This window comes from Cololabis saira, chromosome 8 (genome assembly GCF_033807715.1).
Source record: "Cololabis saira isolate AMF1-May2022 chromosome 8, fColSai1.1, whole genome shotgun sequence".
In the NCBI taxonomy this organism is placed as follows: Eukaryota; Metazoa; Chordata; class Actinopteri; order Beloniformes; family Belonidae; genus Cololabis; species Cololabis saira.
In genome coordinates, this window is record NC_084594.1 from 39,763,362 (window position 1) to 39,781,985 (window position 18,624).

The 18,624-nt window shown below is 41.2% G+C and overlaps 1 protein-coding gene across 1 annotated transcript in view; it reads left to right on the forward strand.

Moving 5' to 3' along the window:
- cadpsa (Ca2+-dependent activator protein for secretion a) overlaps nucleotides 1-18,624 on the forward strand; it is a 223,723-nt gene that overhangs the window by 131,880 nt on the left and 73,219 nt on the right. Inside the window, exons 17-18 of the mRNA XM_061727983.1 lie at nucleotides 3,802-3,908; nucleotides 9,622-9,778. Coding sequence (XP_061583967.1) covers nucleotides 3,802-3,908; nucleotides 9,622-9,778 — 264 coding nt within the window. The remainder of the gene's footprint in view (nucleotides 1-3,801; nucleotides 3,909-9,621; nucleotides 9,779-18,624) is intronic.

An 18,624-nucleotide genomic window follows, 5' to 3' on the forward strand; every position in this document is an offset into this window, starting at 1 on the left:
TATCTGAATGGTCAGGATCTTTTGGCTCATCTGTATTAGAAATGTCACTGCAACACCCGAAACAATCACACTGTGCACTCAGAGTCTGTGGAGATAAGCAGAAGATGACCACATTATTGCATGACACATCTTCAGTGTACATGCTGTTTATGTCCCTCATCATGTCCACCGTATTACTGTTCTGCTAAAGTGAGTCATCAGCTGGATAATGCATACCATCACTGATTTCAGCCACCTAGCTCTGTGTTCAGCATGCAGGCAAGTATGGTTGATATGACGACAATAAATAATGAAAAGAGGATGCTGGACCTGTGTTGCAACCATGGCTGTGATACACTTGTGTGTAATGCTGCATAATAAAGTATGCCTCAAGGAAATACTAAACAAAACAAGCTTAAAGGAACAGTGTGTAACAATCACTGATATCTATCAGTTAAGGATGGGGATGGTGTGATGTAAGATAGAGATCTTCCATGCCGCCACCCACAATCCAGCAACAAGCTGAATCTACACTTCAAAACCAAACCAAACTTGGATATTGAAAATGGCAATTTAAATAAAACGCACTCATAAAGTTGTGATATAGAAAGCCAAATCAGAAAACTAAAAATAATGATTATATTATAAGGAAACAAACATCCATTTTATATTTCAGGCCTGTAACAAATTCAAAAGATTTGGGATTATAAAACTTTGCAATGTTGCTATTCTTTCTCACAATACTTCAATATCGTGTGATCAAGAGTTTCAGGTGTTATTTTGTAAAATCTTTGCTTCAAACATGTCTTAGGGTGTGCAATAATTCAAGGTCGTCATTGTTGCACTTTTCCTTTTAAAATTTTCCACACGGTTTCTTTTGGGGAGAAATCAGGGCTGCAGACGGACCAGTCCAGTAGCCGTGAGCTTTTCTTCCTCCATCATGCCTTTGTAATGTGTGCAGAGTGTGGTTTTGTTTTGTTGTGTTCAAAGATGCAGGCATGTCCCTGGAACAGATGTGGCCTTGAGGGGAGAATATGTGGTTCTAGGATCTTTCTGCATTAATGGTGCCATCACAGAAGTGGAAATAAGCATTGCCAAAGACACAAACCCAGAACACTATAGGACCAGGCTTCTGGACTTGCTGCTCATAAGAGTCTGGATGGTCCCTTTCCATACATTTCTGTATGTTACATTTCTGTAACATTTCTGTAACAAATCGTCTTGAAAACAAATTCACTAGATCAGGATGCATGTTTCCACTGTGTGATTTTCCATCTCAAGATGCTGTTGAACCCTGGACAAAGTTAACATAATGCTCCTATTTTGCACAGTAAAAGCTTTAAGTGACACATGTTTTCCAAGTCATGTTCCTATGCCCACTTGGTTATATCAACTATTGAATAATGAGTAATTTATCCAGCTTAGGCTTGATTCACTCCCTTTGTGTATTGCCCTATTGTGAAATGCCATCCGATTCCTTGAATCATTTGATATTATGGACTGAAGAAGAACAAAGATGTAATCCCATCAATTCTTTCTTCAAGGAACATTGTTTTGAAACATTTGAATAATTTCCCCTTCATACTTGCACTAAATTTCTCCTGTACCACCTTCTTATGGAATGTTTCATAGGCCTGAAATGCAAGAACGGATGCACAATATCCAGTATTAGCACATACAAGTGGAGTTGATAAGGGGAAAAAAAAACTTTCCTGCTAAGATGTAAATTCCCAAATAAATATAAATATAATGGCCATTCTTTTGTATTTGTAGTTTACATGCAGTTAAAAAAAATTTATGATTTAGGGTTATTGTATATAATTTGGCCAAATTACCTATTAAGGAGAAAACATACAGATTCATTGTCGCAACCGACCCTTTTGTCCATCCATCCATTCATTCATCAAATTTCACTTATCCAAGGTCAGGTCACGGTGGGAGCAGCCTAAGCAGAGAGGCCCAGGCTTTTGGGGAATACCGAGGTGTCCTGGGCCTCCTCCCAGTTGGACATGCCCGACACACCTCCCGAGGGAGGCATCAAGGGGTCTTCTCTCTAAATAGCCAAAAAAAAAAAGGAAAGCTTTGCCTTTTACCTCAACTCTCTTTTCACCACATCAGACTGGTGCAGATAACTTTACATTACTGTCTGTCAATCTCCTGGTCCTCCTCTCCCCTATTTTCCCTTCTTGAAAAAGATTATGAGATATTTAAACTCCTCCACCAGAAGCAGCACCTTGTTGCCTACCTGAAGAGGGTATTCCGCCATTTTCCGATTGAGAACCATGGTCTCTGATTTGAAGGTGCTAATTCTCATCCCTGCCGTTTCACGCTCAGTTGCTAACCAGTCCAAAGAAAGATAACGATCATGGTTTGATGAAGCCAAAATAACCACATCATCTGCAAAAAGCAGAGATCAATTCAGCAGCCACCAATTCAGACCCCCTGCATCCCTTAACTGCTCCTAGAAATTCTGTCCATAAAGGTTTATGAACGGAATTGGTGACAAAGGGCAGCCATGATCGAGTCCCACTTTTACTTTTTCGACTTTACATGGAACAACTCCCACTTACTACCGGCAATGCAAAACAGACTTGCTCCGTTAGTACAGACTGGACCCAGTAGGCTTTACTCTTGTAACTCCCCTATAACTGAAGCACACACCCCGGCCCCCCTAATTTAAAAGGGGGGACCACAACCCTTATCTGCCAATCCAGAGTGACTGCCACCGATTTCCATGCAATGTTGTGTCAGCCAAAACAGTCTTACAACACCCAGAGACTGAAGGAACGGTGAAGGGCGGATCTCATTTACGCCCAGAACGATGCCACCATGGGGCCTTTTAACCATCTTTGCAAACTTAGCTTCACTGATGGGTTCACAGAATCAGCCTCTAAGGAGGCTGATTCTAAGGAGAATCTCTAAGGAGGCTGATTCTGTCGAACCAGTGATGGGTGAGCTTTTCACAGGGTCCAGAGATTCAGTTTTCTTGTAAGAGGGGATTGAGGAGATCTTCGAAGCATTCCCTCCACCGTCCAATAATGTCCACAGTTGAGGTCAACAGCAACCCACAGCCACCATACACAGTGTTGGTAAAGCACTGCTTTGTCTGCCTAAACCGACTTACAGTTTTTCAGAATATTCTCAGAGCCAATTGAAAGTCATTCTCCATGATCTTTCCAAACTCCTCCCACACCTGAGTTTTTGCCTCAGCAACTGCCAAGGCTACAACCCACTTGGTTACAACTGCGTCCGTAGTCTTACAGGCTTACCAAGTCCTATAGGACTCCTTCAGCATGACGGCCTTCCTAACTCAGGGTGTCCACCACCAAGTTCGGCAATGGCTGCCATGACAGGCACCCACCACCTTATGGTCACAGCTTCAGTTGGCAACCTCCACATAATATAATCAGTTTTATCAGTTTCTCTCATGGACTTCTGTAATTGTTACACACTGAAACTTCATCTTACATGTAAATTTGTCTTTAGTCCCAAATAATTAGGATCTGATATCCCATCCTAATTATCAAAACAAAAAAAAATATGTTTAAAGTCTTCCTATTAAGGGAGATTGTCCCAAATATTCTGAATGAGGCTATAGAACAAAATATGAGGTACCAGGTACGTCCCAAAAATGTGACTAAAACCTCAATCTCCGCTGTTTGGAAGAAGGTTGGACAACGCGCATGTTAATTACTTTCATAATATCTAAATATTCCCAAATACTAAAGACTGCATGCACACATTAGTCAAAGGTCTGTGTTTAAGAAAGAACAGATGTTGATTAGAGCTTGCCTGCACTGATCTGTAACCTTTGTGCTGCAGAGAATGTAGGACGTTTAGTCACCCCTGCCAAAAAACTGGAGGACACCATCCGCCTGGCTGAGCTGGTGATTGAGGTGCTTCAGCAGAACGAGGAGCACCACGCTGAGGTCAGTGTTCCTCTGTACACGCATTCATCTGCACACGCACACACTGAAAAGGTTGAGAAGCTGCAAACAGTAGCCCAGCTGTCATCTTAAAATGAAGACTAGTTATGTGTTTACTTTTCTCACTTAACTTCCTAAAACACTTCATTATGTTGATATAAGTAAGAATTAAGTGTAAAAGAAAAATGAATCCATTTGTGAAAGTATTGTTATTGATAATGAGCCTGCGGGTTTACTTGGGCACGTTTACAGTAGGTAGAGGAGATGCTTTATTTGAAAAGTAGTTCCTCTCTACTGGTATATCAAGTTTATCTAACGTTTTTGTAGTGTGACAAATATCTAATAAAAGAAGACATTTCTGACCTTATATTTCATAGACAAATATTGTATTCGATATGATAGATTAAACATTTTTACTCTGTACTATTAAGAAGACAAAACAGTCATTTTGAATTTGATGGCAGCAACACAATTAAAATAGTTTATTCATGTTGGGAAATATAAAAGCCTGATATTTGAAATGTTTTTAAAAAAAAGCCTGCCCTTGCTACAACTTTTTTTATAACTTCACAAAACAGTACGGTAAGTTAACCAGCACATTGAGGAGTGAGAGGGATTAATGAAAAGGCTTCCAGAGTGAATAAGTACCTGTGCAAGGATCTGCAACAGATGACCAATTCCACTTTGAGTTTTTCTACTTGTCTTTTGTCTCTGTATCATTTAACCTAAAATGAAACTTATTTAACTCCTCTCTGCTTTTTACTTCAATTACTTAATTGGTTTGCGGCGAATCTTTTGCACAGGGAAAAGAGGTATGTGATGTTTTTGTGTCATATGCTCCTCCCCCGACTCTATCCCTGGGATAGATTCTGTGCATGCACTGAGTTATGTTTGGAGAGGTCAATGTTTGACCTCTCAACTATAACTCAGAACTCCCAACCAAGGGCCCGTGGTACTGTTTGTTAGCTTTTCGCTACCAACAGTTTTGCCTTTGTTGTTGAAAAGCATTCACAAGCTCCTAGTCAACCACTTTTTTTGAAAATTACCTTTTTTTTTTCTGAGAAAGCAAATTTCAGACTTGTGATTATTTTTGGTTGATATCTAGGAGTTTTTCCAAGTCATCCCCTACAATGCTGACCAGTATTTTTTTTCAGTCATCTACAGTCAAAGTTAGTACTTCCCTTTTTATCCTGTTTTTTCTGTTTAAACAAACCAAACATTTTTTTTTAAGTTTATACAAATGCAGCCTCAGACAAACAAGACTATAAGACAAGATCAGTTCCTTGTAGAAGAATTTCAGTCCATTATTTTTTTTGCAACGTTGCTTCAGTTCATAGAGGTTTTTGAGCATTTACTTGCCCACAGCTTTCTTGAGGTCCTGCCTCAGGATTTCAATTAGGTTGAGGTTAAGGACTTTCTGTAGAAGTGTCTAATACCTTACTTCAGGTCATTGTCATATTACAAAAGACAGCTTCAATTTGATTTTAGATCTCACACAGATTACCACATACAGGTATATTTTTCTGCTATACCGAGGAGTTGGTTGACTGAGTGAGTGCAAGGTACTGAAGTCATGTGACTGGAAACCAACTGAATTATCACCGCAATGCTCCACCGGTAGGCTTAACAGCAGGTATGAGAGTGTCTGCTGAAATATTGAGTTTGGCTTTTGCCAAACATGGCCACTTTGGTCTCATCTGTCCATACGACATCATCCCAGGTCTCTTTTAGTATTTGCAGAGGCCTTTTAGTGCCTCCATGTTCGGTTTAGAGAGGCGAGGTTTTCTCCGAGCAATGCTGTCAAACAAATCATACTACCAGTCTTCTTCAAATTGTCATGTCAGGAACTTGAACATTTAAAAAGCACAGTGAGACCTGTCAGCCCAAAGATTAAACTTTGTTGTTCCTTTGTTTAGTTTTTGTTGTTGTTTCTTCATCTGACCATTGCACGGACTGGCCTTGAGTTAAATTTGATCCACTCCTGAGAAGATTGATTGACGATTCAGACTTAAATCCTTTGGAAGCAGGAAGATGGCACTTTGATTCTTCCTTTAGGCCTAATTTTTGTTTACATAAATACATTGTGGCTTGGTGAAAAAAAGTCGTTTGTTGCACTATGTCGGAGGTTGCATTTGCCTTATCCTGACTATGATCCGAGGATTTTTGATTATGTTTGTAAACACACACATACACACACAAGAAAAAAAAACAGGATTGAAAGAGGGGGTACCTACGTTTGCATAGTCCTGTATCATTATCATTACAAGTTCATTGTGTAGGCTTCAAGAAGGTGATGGACCATCTTTACTTACCTTGAAGCCTCTGAAAAGAATGTAAGATCTCCGCTGTGATCACTGATAATGATCACTTGTCTTGCATTTATGTGAAACTCATTATTCTGCTCAAATAATGTCAGCACATTGGTGTAAAAATTATATTAGATAACTTATTCTGTCATTTCAAATGCTTTCTTCTTATTTTTGTCAATTCATAACCTGAAAAGATCCAGAATTAAGGATTATTAAAATTCCAATGAAGACGTTTTAAGTGGTTTGTAAGTGACAGGCTCTAATGCTGTTTATTTTTTCCCCTCATATTTACAAGCCTCATTCATTGTCTCATGTAATCACCAGTTTAGCTTACTCTCTACTCTCACTACAATATTGACTTTATAGAAATGTTCTTGTTAAATAAAAGTTACAAAAAGTAATCCCCACAAACCTCTGAAGACTATTGCTTTATGAAAAACACAGAACAGGGGCCTCATTTATAAAAGAGTGTGTAAGATTCATACTAAAAGTGCACGTCCGCCCAAAAGCCGAAAATGGCGTGCGCACAAAAAAATCTGTGTTTATAAAACCGTGTGCACGCACATCTGCACGCAATGTTCGCTTTATAAATCACGGTCCAGCTGGAAGGTTGTGCAGGTGAATTCGCCTCATACCCCGCCCTCTACACGCCCACTTTCTACCGTAAATGGGCAATGCAAAGTACATGATGATTGTATTTGCATATAAATGAGTCTGCTGAGCATGTGCAGCGGCTTCCTGCAGTCTGTTTCTGCTGCGCGTCAGGATGAATGAGACGTATCGAGCCACCGTGCCACTAAATTTCACGGAGACTGAGATCAAGATGTTGTGGATGAGGTGGAGGACAGGAAAATGAGAGAATTTGGTGGTCACAGTAAAAGTATAAATAGTATATAAATAGTATAAAATAAAGCGAGTGAGTGGCAGCACGTCGTTGCTGCGCTAAACGCTGCGAGTGCCACGGACAGATCTGTTGCAGAAAAAAAAAGAAGTGGTGTGATTTGAAGTTGGAGGCCAAGAGGTACCTAAAGGGACACAGATTTTTTTTATACTGTATATAATGAGTTTTACGTGCGCGCGTGAAACCTTTAAGGCTGATTTATGGTTCCGCGTCACACCAACGCAGAGCCTATGGCGTAGGTGCGCGTCGCCGCGTACCCTACGGCGTAGGCTCTGCATCGATTTAACGCGGAACCATAATTTAGGCTTACGCCCGCGCGTAAAGGTTCCACGCGCCCGTAAAACTCACTATATATATAAAAAAAATCTGAGTCCCTTTAGGGGCTCCGTAGAGTGGCCCGGCACTCATTTGTTCTGTCCTCAGTCACTCTCCAGTTCTCGCGGTGGGTGACGAGGAGGTTCCTGACTGACGCTGTGCTTCAAACACAGAGGGACACGATCAGCAGATTTTTCGGTTAGCTTTTTTTTTTTAAATCCCAACATTTGCGTAGAAGGTGGCGTGCGCATCTTTCAAGCCCTGTTTTGTGTGCAAGCAAGCTTTATAAATGAGGACCCAGGTCCCCAAAATATTTATGTTTACTTAGACCTTTTTTTTAGTAAAGTGATTTTTGCGTAGTCTAACGTGGCATCAAGAGATTGTGACCCATTCATAAAAGTTCTTCTCAAGCGATCTGTGGTAGGCTATGTAAAATCTGAGTCTACCTACATGGCATGGAAAAAAACCCACAAAATATTAGTTGTTGATCTCCACAGTTGGGTGAACGGTGCAAGTCTAAACTCTTATTCCTGAGATGACACTGCATCCTCATTTGTCAATAGTTTATATAACTGCATTGACGAAGGTTTAATGTCAGAAACATTTGTCCAGAACCACAACGCAGAGCTACACTCACAAATGCCACTTAAAACTCTTCTTTTGAAAAAGAAGCCTTATGTCAAACATTGACATAAGGCTTGGCTTGACATAAGGATTGGCTAAAGCTTGGCCTAACATTGACATTTCTGGGCTTGGAGATGGCTGGGGTGGACCATCCCACAGAAGGCTCTGTGTGCTGTGGACCAAAGAGGTAAAGGAATATCCGGTGATGGCAGCATTCTTGCAGAAAAGTACACTGAGATTTTAGAACAAAATATGATCCCATCAAGACCACCTGTGTTCCAGGAGATGTCGCTGCATGAACACAACAGGAAAGCACATTCTGAATTAATTGCAAACACATGGCAGAGGAAGAAAAATAAGAAGGTACAGGAAGTGATCTGGCCTGCCTGCAGTCCTGACTGTCCTGAGTCCTGATACAAGTGTCAAAAACAGAACGACCTGTTTACAGAAAGAGGGACAAAAGAACATCCCAAAAGCGTCATCACATAATATATTCAAAGTCAGAAAGTGTTGAGAGACATTACAACGTAATAAAAGCCTTACCGATCTAACTTTTGTGTTATGAGTTGCAGGCCTGAATGCAAAACACATACTGTATTTATGGGAAAGTGTGTACTGACTGCAAAGAAATGAAATTCAAATATGATCAAGTTGATGTGGGTGTGATCTTGGTTATCAATCACAAAAGAACTGATAACATATGAAACACATGCAAATTAAGAGCATGCTCCTGCATTTTTGATGTTATTACATGAGTGGCACTGAGTGAATTTGCCCTTCTTCCCAACTTCCCCACACCAAACATCTGCTGCTGAGAGTTGTTATGGCAAGTGCATGAATCCCCAAGTCAACCAACCACCTCCACCGCCATGAAAGCCAATTCGTATAATCACATTACAGTGTTGACAACTTGTTGTGAATGAACAAACACTGTAGATCCTCGGAAGTCCCTCTTAAGAGGCCCAGCAAAAGTAGGGGTGCATGGAGAAAAGTGTGTTTTGACATGCATGAGAGTGACATGGTCGCAAACATTCACTCCACTGCGTTTATTCGACAGGGAAATATGAGTGCAGCACAGCTCACCAGCTCCTTTCTTCTGATTGACTCAGTGAAGGAGCTGTGGGCGAGTGTTTAAGTAGCTCCCTGCCATGCCTGTCAAGGAGCTGCTGCTGTTTCCACACTGGGCCAAAAGAAAGGCAAGTCATTTTTCGTGCCTAAGCGCCGTTGTTTCAGTCTCAAGTTGTGAAGAAGCCCCATACCCCCGAGAGATCACACATGAAGTCGTTAAGGCAACAACTTGATTTCATGCAACAAAGAGTGAAGGAGCAAACTGAGACTTTCTACAATAGATCAGCGCTGTGGTATTCTCAGCCTATACAATATCTTTTCAACTCTTAAGTATGAATAATTTTTGACACGTGTACTGAGAAGAGCTTGAACAGTATGTACCTTCTCCTTTTTTCTTATTTATTGTCTTTCTTTGATTTTCAACTATTTGACTCATACACCCCTTGCATTCTTCTACCTCTCTCTCTCTTTCTCTCTCCATCTTCCACTCTATTTGAAGGCCTTTGCGTGGTGGTCGGACCTGATGGTGGAGCACGCCGAGACCTTCCTCTGCCTTTATTCAGCTGACATGGATGCAGCCCTGGAGGTGCAGCCCCCAGACAGCTGGGACAGCTTCCCACTATTCCAGCTGCTCAACGACTTCCTGAGGATGGACTGTGAGTGAAAGCTTGATAAAGGAAGCTAATCCCTGGTACTACTGGATTTTCTAAATTAATTTGCCATTTGCTATCTAAGTAACAAAAATAGATGATCACAATGAATGAATGAATGAATGAATGAATGAATGAATGAATGAATGAATGAATGAATGAATGAAAGCTTTATTGCGAACATGGGAAAACATAAAAATAACACACAAGTCAAAATAGTAAATAAAATAAAACAATGTTACCATGTCCGAAAAGGAGTAGAAAGAAGCATGTGTTTATTTAATCCTACCCCTTCTCCCTTCTCAGAAATTACAATCCTTAGTTGATTTCAATATCATATTACATATTTACATTACATATGTACATATTTACAAACAAAGAAAATTAATAATGTGAGTAAACAAATGTTAAATGATGTGTGGAAACACCAGGTGATTGTTAAAGCCGTTCATCCTCCCTGTACCCTGTGAAAACCATCTTTTTGTACCGCTGTTTGAACCGGCTCATGCTTGGACATTGCTTAAGCTCCGCACCCAAACTGTTCCACAACTTCACTCCACATATGGAAATAGTCAATGTTTTGAGTGTTGTGCGGACACAAAGATGTTTTAAATAGTTTTCCCCTCTCAAATTATAATCCCCATCTCTGTTAAAAAACTATTTTTGAATATTTCCAGGAAGCATGTTGTTTTTTGCTTTGCTTGCACAATGTGCTAAAGATGAAAACACACAATCATCATTTTTGTCTTTTAAGTGTGCACTAGGGATGTCCCAATCAGGTTTTTTTGCCCCCGAGTCCGAGTCCTTTGATTTTGAGGACTTGCCGATACTGAGTCCCGATCCGATACTTTTATAAAACAATAAAAAATGAAGAAGAGAAAAGAAAATTATGCAGGATGACCCTTTTATTATATTTTAACATGTGTACTGTAAACTGAGCACATAGGAGGTAGGCAGCTTGAACATTCTTAAGTCAGTATAAAAATTTTTTCTTCACATTAGAAGTAGAACAACTACTAGTGCAACATTAGAACAATCAAACCTCCGCTCCCCCTCCTTGCCCCCCTACACGATTCATACGCACATAGGCGAAGGGCGGGGGGTCCGGGTCGTGAGGGGCATTGTCCTGCGTGGCCCGGCACTCCCCGCCTCACGGTTTTAACAGCAAAATAGACACTGCACATTCAACACTTAATAAATACATTTGACAAGGACACGTAGTTCGGGAGGGGGGGGGGGTCGGTGTCAAATCGATACTTGGCCCTCCCCCCTCCCTGTTTTTATGGCATTAATCACATGCACTCAACACCAGGGGCGGGAGGGGGTCCCACATCACCCGCGTTCCCTCATCGGCCTGGGATAGGTGGGTCGGGATACCCGGGCCTGGCGGGGCTCGCCGTGCAGCCTGGGGCGCCTTCTGGCGGTGCTGGACCCCTCCGGGGAGGGGGAAACGGTGCGTGATTGTGTGTCTGTGTCGGTGAGAATGCGGTATGGAAGGGTCCTGCCATGGAGGATTCGGGCCTCCATTGGCAGGACATCAAAACTTAATAATTTATCATTATTATATTATACAAAGATGGTTATTATTATTATTATTATTATTAGTAGTAGTATTATTAGTATTATTATTATGTATAGTATATCATATTATTATTAGTATAGATATCGGATAGGTGAATGGATGAATGAATGGGATGCCTGGGTCTGGGGCCCTCCGTTGTCGGGCCTGCACGGGTGTCGCCTTGTTGGGGGGTTCCCTCTCTCCGGGCCCGTCTCCGGTCCCCCCCGCTGCCTCTGCGGCGGGGCGCCCCTCTGGTCTTGGATGGCCACTTCGTGGGGGGCGGGTGCGCCTTCCCGCGTCGGCGGCCGGGGCGACTCTGTCTCTCCGGGCAGGCTGGCCCCCTGCCGGGTGGGGGTTTGTTGGCCTGAAGGGTGAGGGCCTCCTGGCCACGTGTCCGGCCCGGACCGGGTGGCCGGGGATTGCCTGGGTCGCGGTCCGCCGCCGCGGGATCCCTGGCTGCTTCTTCCCGCGCTGTGGGGGCCCCGCCCGCGGGCCCCCTCGGCCGCCGCCGGGGGGGGGGGGGGGGCCTCGCAGGCGGTGGGTTGCCTCCCTCCTACTTCTCCCCTCTGTGGGGTTGCCGGTGGCCTGGGTTCCGGGCTCTTCCGTGTCGGCCTCTGGTCTCGCGGGTGGCGGGGTTGCTCCCCCCCCTCCCCCACTATAGATACACTTCAGGTGGAACTTTGTTTGGTTTATTACACACACACACACACACACACACACCACACACACACACACACACACACACACACACACACACACACACACACACACACACACACATAGTCACTTAGTCACACGCATATACACACACACACACACACACACACATGATCATATACACACACACACACACACATAGACATACACACTGGCTTGTTCACCTGCATGCTGGCTCTCTAGTTTTTGGGTTTAGGTAGCGGTAGCGGTAGCTTAGCTCAGACTGCAATCAGATCTCAAGATTTAGGTCGATTGCTGTTATTGTTTTGGTTGGCTCCGTGCCGGTTTCGTGCTTTGTTTGTGGTTTTTTGTTGCAGATTTCCAGTGCTTGACGTGTGTTTCCGTGTGTTTCCGTGTGCCCCCCCATCCCCCCCCCCCCCCCCCACCCAAAAAAAAAAAAAAATCACTGGGTTTGTATGTGTATATTTATGTATGTGTACGCATATGTATGCGGTATATATATGTATATATATTAAATATAGTAATAATGCACATATATATACTTTTGGTTTCTACCGTCATGGTATCAATCATTAATATGTGTGCAGACAAGGGAAAAAAAAAAGAAAAAAAAAAGAACAATCAAACATTAGAACAATCAAACAATTAATAATAAAATAAAAGCAGCTTTGTCCTTGCCACCCCTCGAAATCCCCATTTGACAAATCTTACAGTTTGCGACAGCATTGTTCTCCTCGTTCACTCTGAAGTAATTCCACACAACAGACATGATAGCATAGGGCTGCTTCAGCTTCAAAACAAACAGGCGTGCTCTGCGCGCATGTGGTGCTCTCCGCGCATGCGGTGTATGGCTGCCGCTCCGAGCCCACTACTCCACGTGTGCGTTGATTTATGGTCCCGCGTCACACCAACGCAGAGCCTTCAACGTAGGGTCTGGCGTAGGGTGCGCGTCGCCGCGAACCCTACGCTGTAGACTCTGCGTCGGTGCGACGCGGGACCATAAATCAACGCACACGTGGATGTCGGCGCCCGTGAGTATTTTCACCGGACATTTTGTCCGGAGAGATTATAAAATACCGGACTTCGGCATATTTTACCGGACAAAGTCTGGCAATTACCGGACAACGGAAACCCTGATATATATATCCGATTCCTGATCGGCTCATAACGTCCGAGTCCGGATCGAGTCTGCAATCACGTGATCGGCTCCGATTTCCGATCACGTGATCGGATCGGGACAACTCTAGTGTGCACACTCATTAACATTCACAGTAATGGTGGTAAAAATTAGTGAACCCAGCCACTGGAGTCAGTAGTTTGCAGATCTGGAGTCCAATTTGTGAAATGAACATAAAGGTGTGGGTTAGAGTGACACTGATTGATAAAAGACACTCCGACATTATAACTTTCCCGTCCATAAGAAGTATCATCTGATGTGAAGCTCTCAGAAGATGATACAATCGAGTATTTGATCTGCATAAGATAGGAAAGGAATACAAAGTCATACTTTTAGACAAATCATTTTTTGAATCGAAACTGTTCACTACTGTGGCTCCTCTTCCTAGAAGTGGGAACCCAGCCATGAGTCCGCACTAAAGCCCTTGAAGACATATTGGGAACTGGGAATATCTCTAATCATGACATATTTACCTTACAGAAGTTATCCAAAAAGCCCCTTGGCAATCTGAAAATCTACTAAGAAAATGTATTTTGACTGTACAGTTTAAAAAGGACACAGTATACCAAGAACAAAAACTCGTGTTGTGATGGATTTGCTTTGCTAGATAAATGGCCTGGACTGCTTTTACTAAGTAAGGGAAAACTGAATTCCTATTTTCATGGATTATCAATACCCGCTCATCCTTGTTCAGGGTCACAGGTGCCAGGTCTCCTCAAGCAAAAGGCAGGATACTGGTTGGACTGACCAGCACTCTGTCACGGGACTTGGAACTGCCACATAACCTGGCATACTGTACATTTTTTTGGACTGTGATAGAAAGCTGGAGTAACCAGAGTTAACGCAACCACAGGGAGAACAAATAAACTCCACCCAGAAAAACCCTTGATGGGAGTTGAACCAGGGACCTATTGACTGTGAGGTAACAGTAATAACCACTAACCCACCATGTTTCCCCTATCAAAAGATCTTCCAGGATAATGTCAGGGTGATGATACAGTAGCTGAAGCTAGAGAGTCCATGATGCAGCAGGACAATGACCAAAAGCATGAAAGTAAATACACCACAGAATAACTTCAGAAAAAGAAAATCCAGCTTCTGGAATGGTCCACTCAAACCTAGACATCCTACAAATGTGTCTAAACTGAAGTAATTGTGGGAAGAGGAATGGTCCAAAATCCCATCTTCTTCAGATCTGATCCACATATACAGGAATGTCTCAGAAAATTAGAATATTGTGATAAAGTTCTTTATTTTCTGTAATGCAATTAAAAAACAAAAATGTCATACATTCTGGATTCATTACAAATCAACTGAAATATTGCAAGCCTTTTATTATTTTAATATTGCTGATTATGGTTTACAGTTTAAGATTAAGATTCCCAGAATATTCAAATTTTTTGAGATAGGATATTTGAGTTTTCTTAAGCTGTAAGCCATGATCAGCAATATTAGAATAATAAAAGGCTTGCAATATTTCAGTTGATTTGTAATGAATCCAGAATGTATGACATTTTTGCATTACAGAAAATAAAGGACTTTATCACAATATTCTAATTTTCTGAGACAGTCCCGTACTGAAAGGGATGGGTGGAAGTCATGGCTGCCAAAGGAGGTTTGACTAGCTATTAACTCCAATACTTTGAATCCTTCCCTCAGTAATATATAATAAAAAATATACGATAAAAATAAAATAATACGAGTACTAAACATCTGTTGTTGATAAGCACTGCATTCCCTCCACCATTACTTTCACAGCTCTGTTTACAGGTTCTATCTGCGTGTATAGTCTAAAAGCCAGATAGGGAGGTATTAAACTCACATAGTACTAAAGTCCTAACAGTTTTCACTTGTCTCCATCTGTTCTCCGAGTTTTTCCATTTTATTAACCAGAGATTTCACATTCCCCATGAAAATTGGGAGAATAATGTGTTTGAATGTACTTCTCCTTCCCTGCATTCTACTTTGCCCTATATATTTTCTAAATGTCTCTTCTACTGCCTTTCTGGATTTAGTGCATTAGGGTGTATTTGAGGAATTACTAGGAAGCTCACATCTCCCATATGCAAACAACTTTTCGGTTGTCGTGGCTATTCATTGCAACAGATGTCAAAACATGCCAGATTTTTTGGAGCAGACAATGAGTCTGTGTTGGGGTCATTTATTTGTTTCTTTCTTTTCAGTGCAGTGTATTATTGCCAGCACCGTGAAGTTTCCTTTTACTGCTGTCTGGCGTAACTACGTCCATTGCTATGCACTTCAGTTGCTACTTTCACACTGCTGACAATGCGAAGCAGATCAGAGGCAGGCCAATTTGATGACACTAACAAGTGAGCATAACAAGCTATTTGCAGTCATCTCAGTTCAAACAAATAAGTGGACCCTGCTTTCCCTTCTCCTTGACTCCCGACTGACAAAATGAAAAGGGGAAGCATTCCCCAGGGACAATTAGCACCCTGCAGATTGAGTCCGCTTTGTGAACAGTGAAGTGTATCCTTTACAGGACCACAGACAGCTCCACGGTGTTCCTGCAGGCAACTGCATGCACTTCATTAAAGAGAGATGACTGGCTTGCAGCAACAAACGTCAGGACTTGACCATTTTCTTCAGCCAGACAGACACACACACACACACACACACACACACACATACACACAGTTCAGCTTTTTTAATCGCTCTAGGCTAAGAGCACATCTCACATTGACGGGGCTGATTCCAGAGACATTTGAGGGATGTTTCACAGTCGATAACAGCTGTAAATCTCCATTATTAGAAAACTATAATGAAGGCCAGCATTAACAATATTATAGGTATTTTCTTAATTCATTTTAATTTGAAGGTGTAGATTGGTTGACTACAAGTGACAGAAACAATGTAATTCATCAAGCAGCTCCACACTTGTTCTGTCAGTTTGACCCGTGTCATTGTACAGGACATGTAGGCTATTTATACTTACTGGCCAATGCACTCGGTACAGCTTCAGGTATATGAAAAAGAAATACACATTTGTTTAGTTTTTTTTGTTATGTTATTTGATGCTTACCAGGTCTTAAAATGAGGTATACAGAACCTCAATTAAACACATGATATATAATGAATTATTTATTGAACCAAAACTTTGTTCAGGGCAGAAGTGGTGTGGGAAAAATGAATGACACCATTAATACTTCTGTAGGAATTAACAGGGTACAAACAAACAAACCCACAAACACTTATTTTTAAAAGGAATATTATATTTGAATATATTTATATATTTGAAATGTATGTAGAAAAATGTATTCAATTTGTGTGAAGCACTTTTAATTTTTAATTGTAAAAGATGGACTATAAATAACTGTAAAGTTTATTTAATTGCATGCAAACATATTTACATGTAATGACATTATTATCCATGTTTTACAAGTTGACACTTTGGGTAAAATAGAGCGCAGGATACAACATGGTGTTGCAGGTATTTTAAAGCATTTGACTGCTCTGTTACACCAGGTATTAGTTTTTACCTCAGCTGAAGGGAAATTAAAGTCTGTGACTGTCTGTGAAATAACTTTACATCCATTGTTTTACCCTTGTTGCACTGAGGAGATTTCAGGAAAGATTCTGAACTTGACCTTTAAATAATGTATTCCATGTAACATTTGAAGTTTAATCAGGCAGTGTGCCAAGCACTAGCATGTCAAAGTATATTCAACACTCTCAAGCAGCATCAGTTATTTTTGTCTCCATCTCCGTTTTCTCTTCTATCTCTATATAATTGATTTTTAGCTGCTCCAACTCGTAGAAATGATTAAATATAAGTAAAATGGTATCTTTCTTTAATAAACTTTTCCTAAGGCACCAACCCATCTTATCTGATGGTTTCAAAATAAATAACATAGGTTCTTGCAAAATGTGTGACTTGTAGGTACAAAAAAATTAGCCCCTAATGAGGACAGTATGATGAGACATGAGGATGGTATTCTGTCATCGCCCCATGTCTAATATGAGGCACAATTGTCTCGTCTAACAACAAAGGGTTGCCCGTCAGTATTTGTTGTGGAAAAGCCTATTATACACTCTTTAATATGTTCTTTCCAACTATGAATGAATCTCTCATTTTCAACTATGAGTGAATCTCTGGACTGAAACTGAGTGTCTAAGTTACCAAAAACAAGACTTGATGATCCAGATTTTTTTAGATTTAATTTAACAGTTGCATCCTAAAGGGTCAGAACATAGATCAGGTGTCTCCATGCAGAAATGACACTGAAACAAAGGAAGCATAATTCTTTTAAGGCATAAATGAATATTACATAAGAATGATGATTCATTCTTAGGATTCTGGTGGACAAAACATTGTTAAGGTTGTTGTTAATCTTTTTTGGAACAGACTACCAGTCTGTGAACTTAATCAACCACGGCTTAATTTCTGATGCTCTCAGCATTTTTAGTTTAATCAAAGTGGCCAAGGCTTAATTTTCCATCACACTAGTAATATTTAAAGTCTGGAAAAGCTACATCTCTTGATGTCCTGTGCTTGGATAAGTGTCCCTTCCTTATTGTTGGGGCTTGATAATTCCAAATAAATAGTAGAAACGTGGATTATAACTTTTTGTCAGGGTGTGTTAAGATACGTATGTAGGTATAGGCTGACAGGGCAACCCAGTCTCACATAAAAACGTACCCTGCCTACGTTGGTCCAAAGTGCAAAAACGTAGAGGGGTTACAATAATAGCCCTTGAATTGTTACATTGTTACATTTTTTCTGACTATTCGTATTGCGTCCAAGTCACGTGACTTTCAAGATTCTGGTCGTGACACCAAAAAACATGGCAGACATTTCTCATTTTTTTGTGAAAAAAATCAATATTTTGAGCTAGTTTCTGCATAAAAATGCGTTTTGATTACATTTCTAGCGAGAAATATATATTTTACTTTCATAATATTCACTCAGTGAATGTACATAATCACTCGCTTGCTCGTTGTTGCAAAACGAATAGAAAAATAGAAAAAAATGTAACAGTTATACAATTCAAGGGCTATTATTGTAACCCCTCTACGTTTTTGCACTTTGGACCAACGTAGGCAGGGTACGTTTTTATGTGAGACTGGATTGAACAGAGATATAACATTAGAGGGAGACCGATCTTCTCAATTGCATTTCTGATACTTCTCAAAGTGATTGGAAGAGTTTTTCCAGAATTTGACTGTAATTCATTACACTGGAAGCCATGAAGCCAGAGGACCACCCTGTCCTCCCCAAATAAAGTATTATTCTGGAGCTCTGTGACAGTGTCAGCATGAGAGCCAGTAGGCCCCCCCACTGCCCACACAGAGTAACAAGAGCACTGTGCTAAAGTGTATCATCACGGGGACATCTTTACCACAGAAGGTCATCCTCTCTGTTGCCTCACAGCGGTGCACTTATGTAGCAGTAAATAGCCGTAGTACTAGACAGGC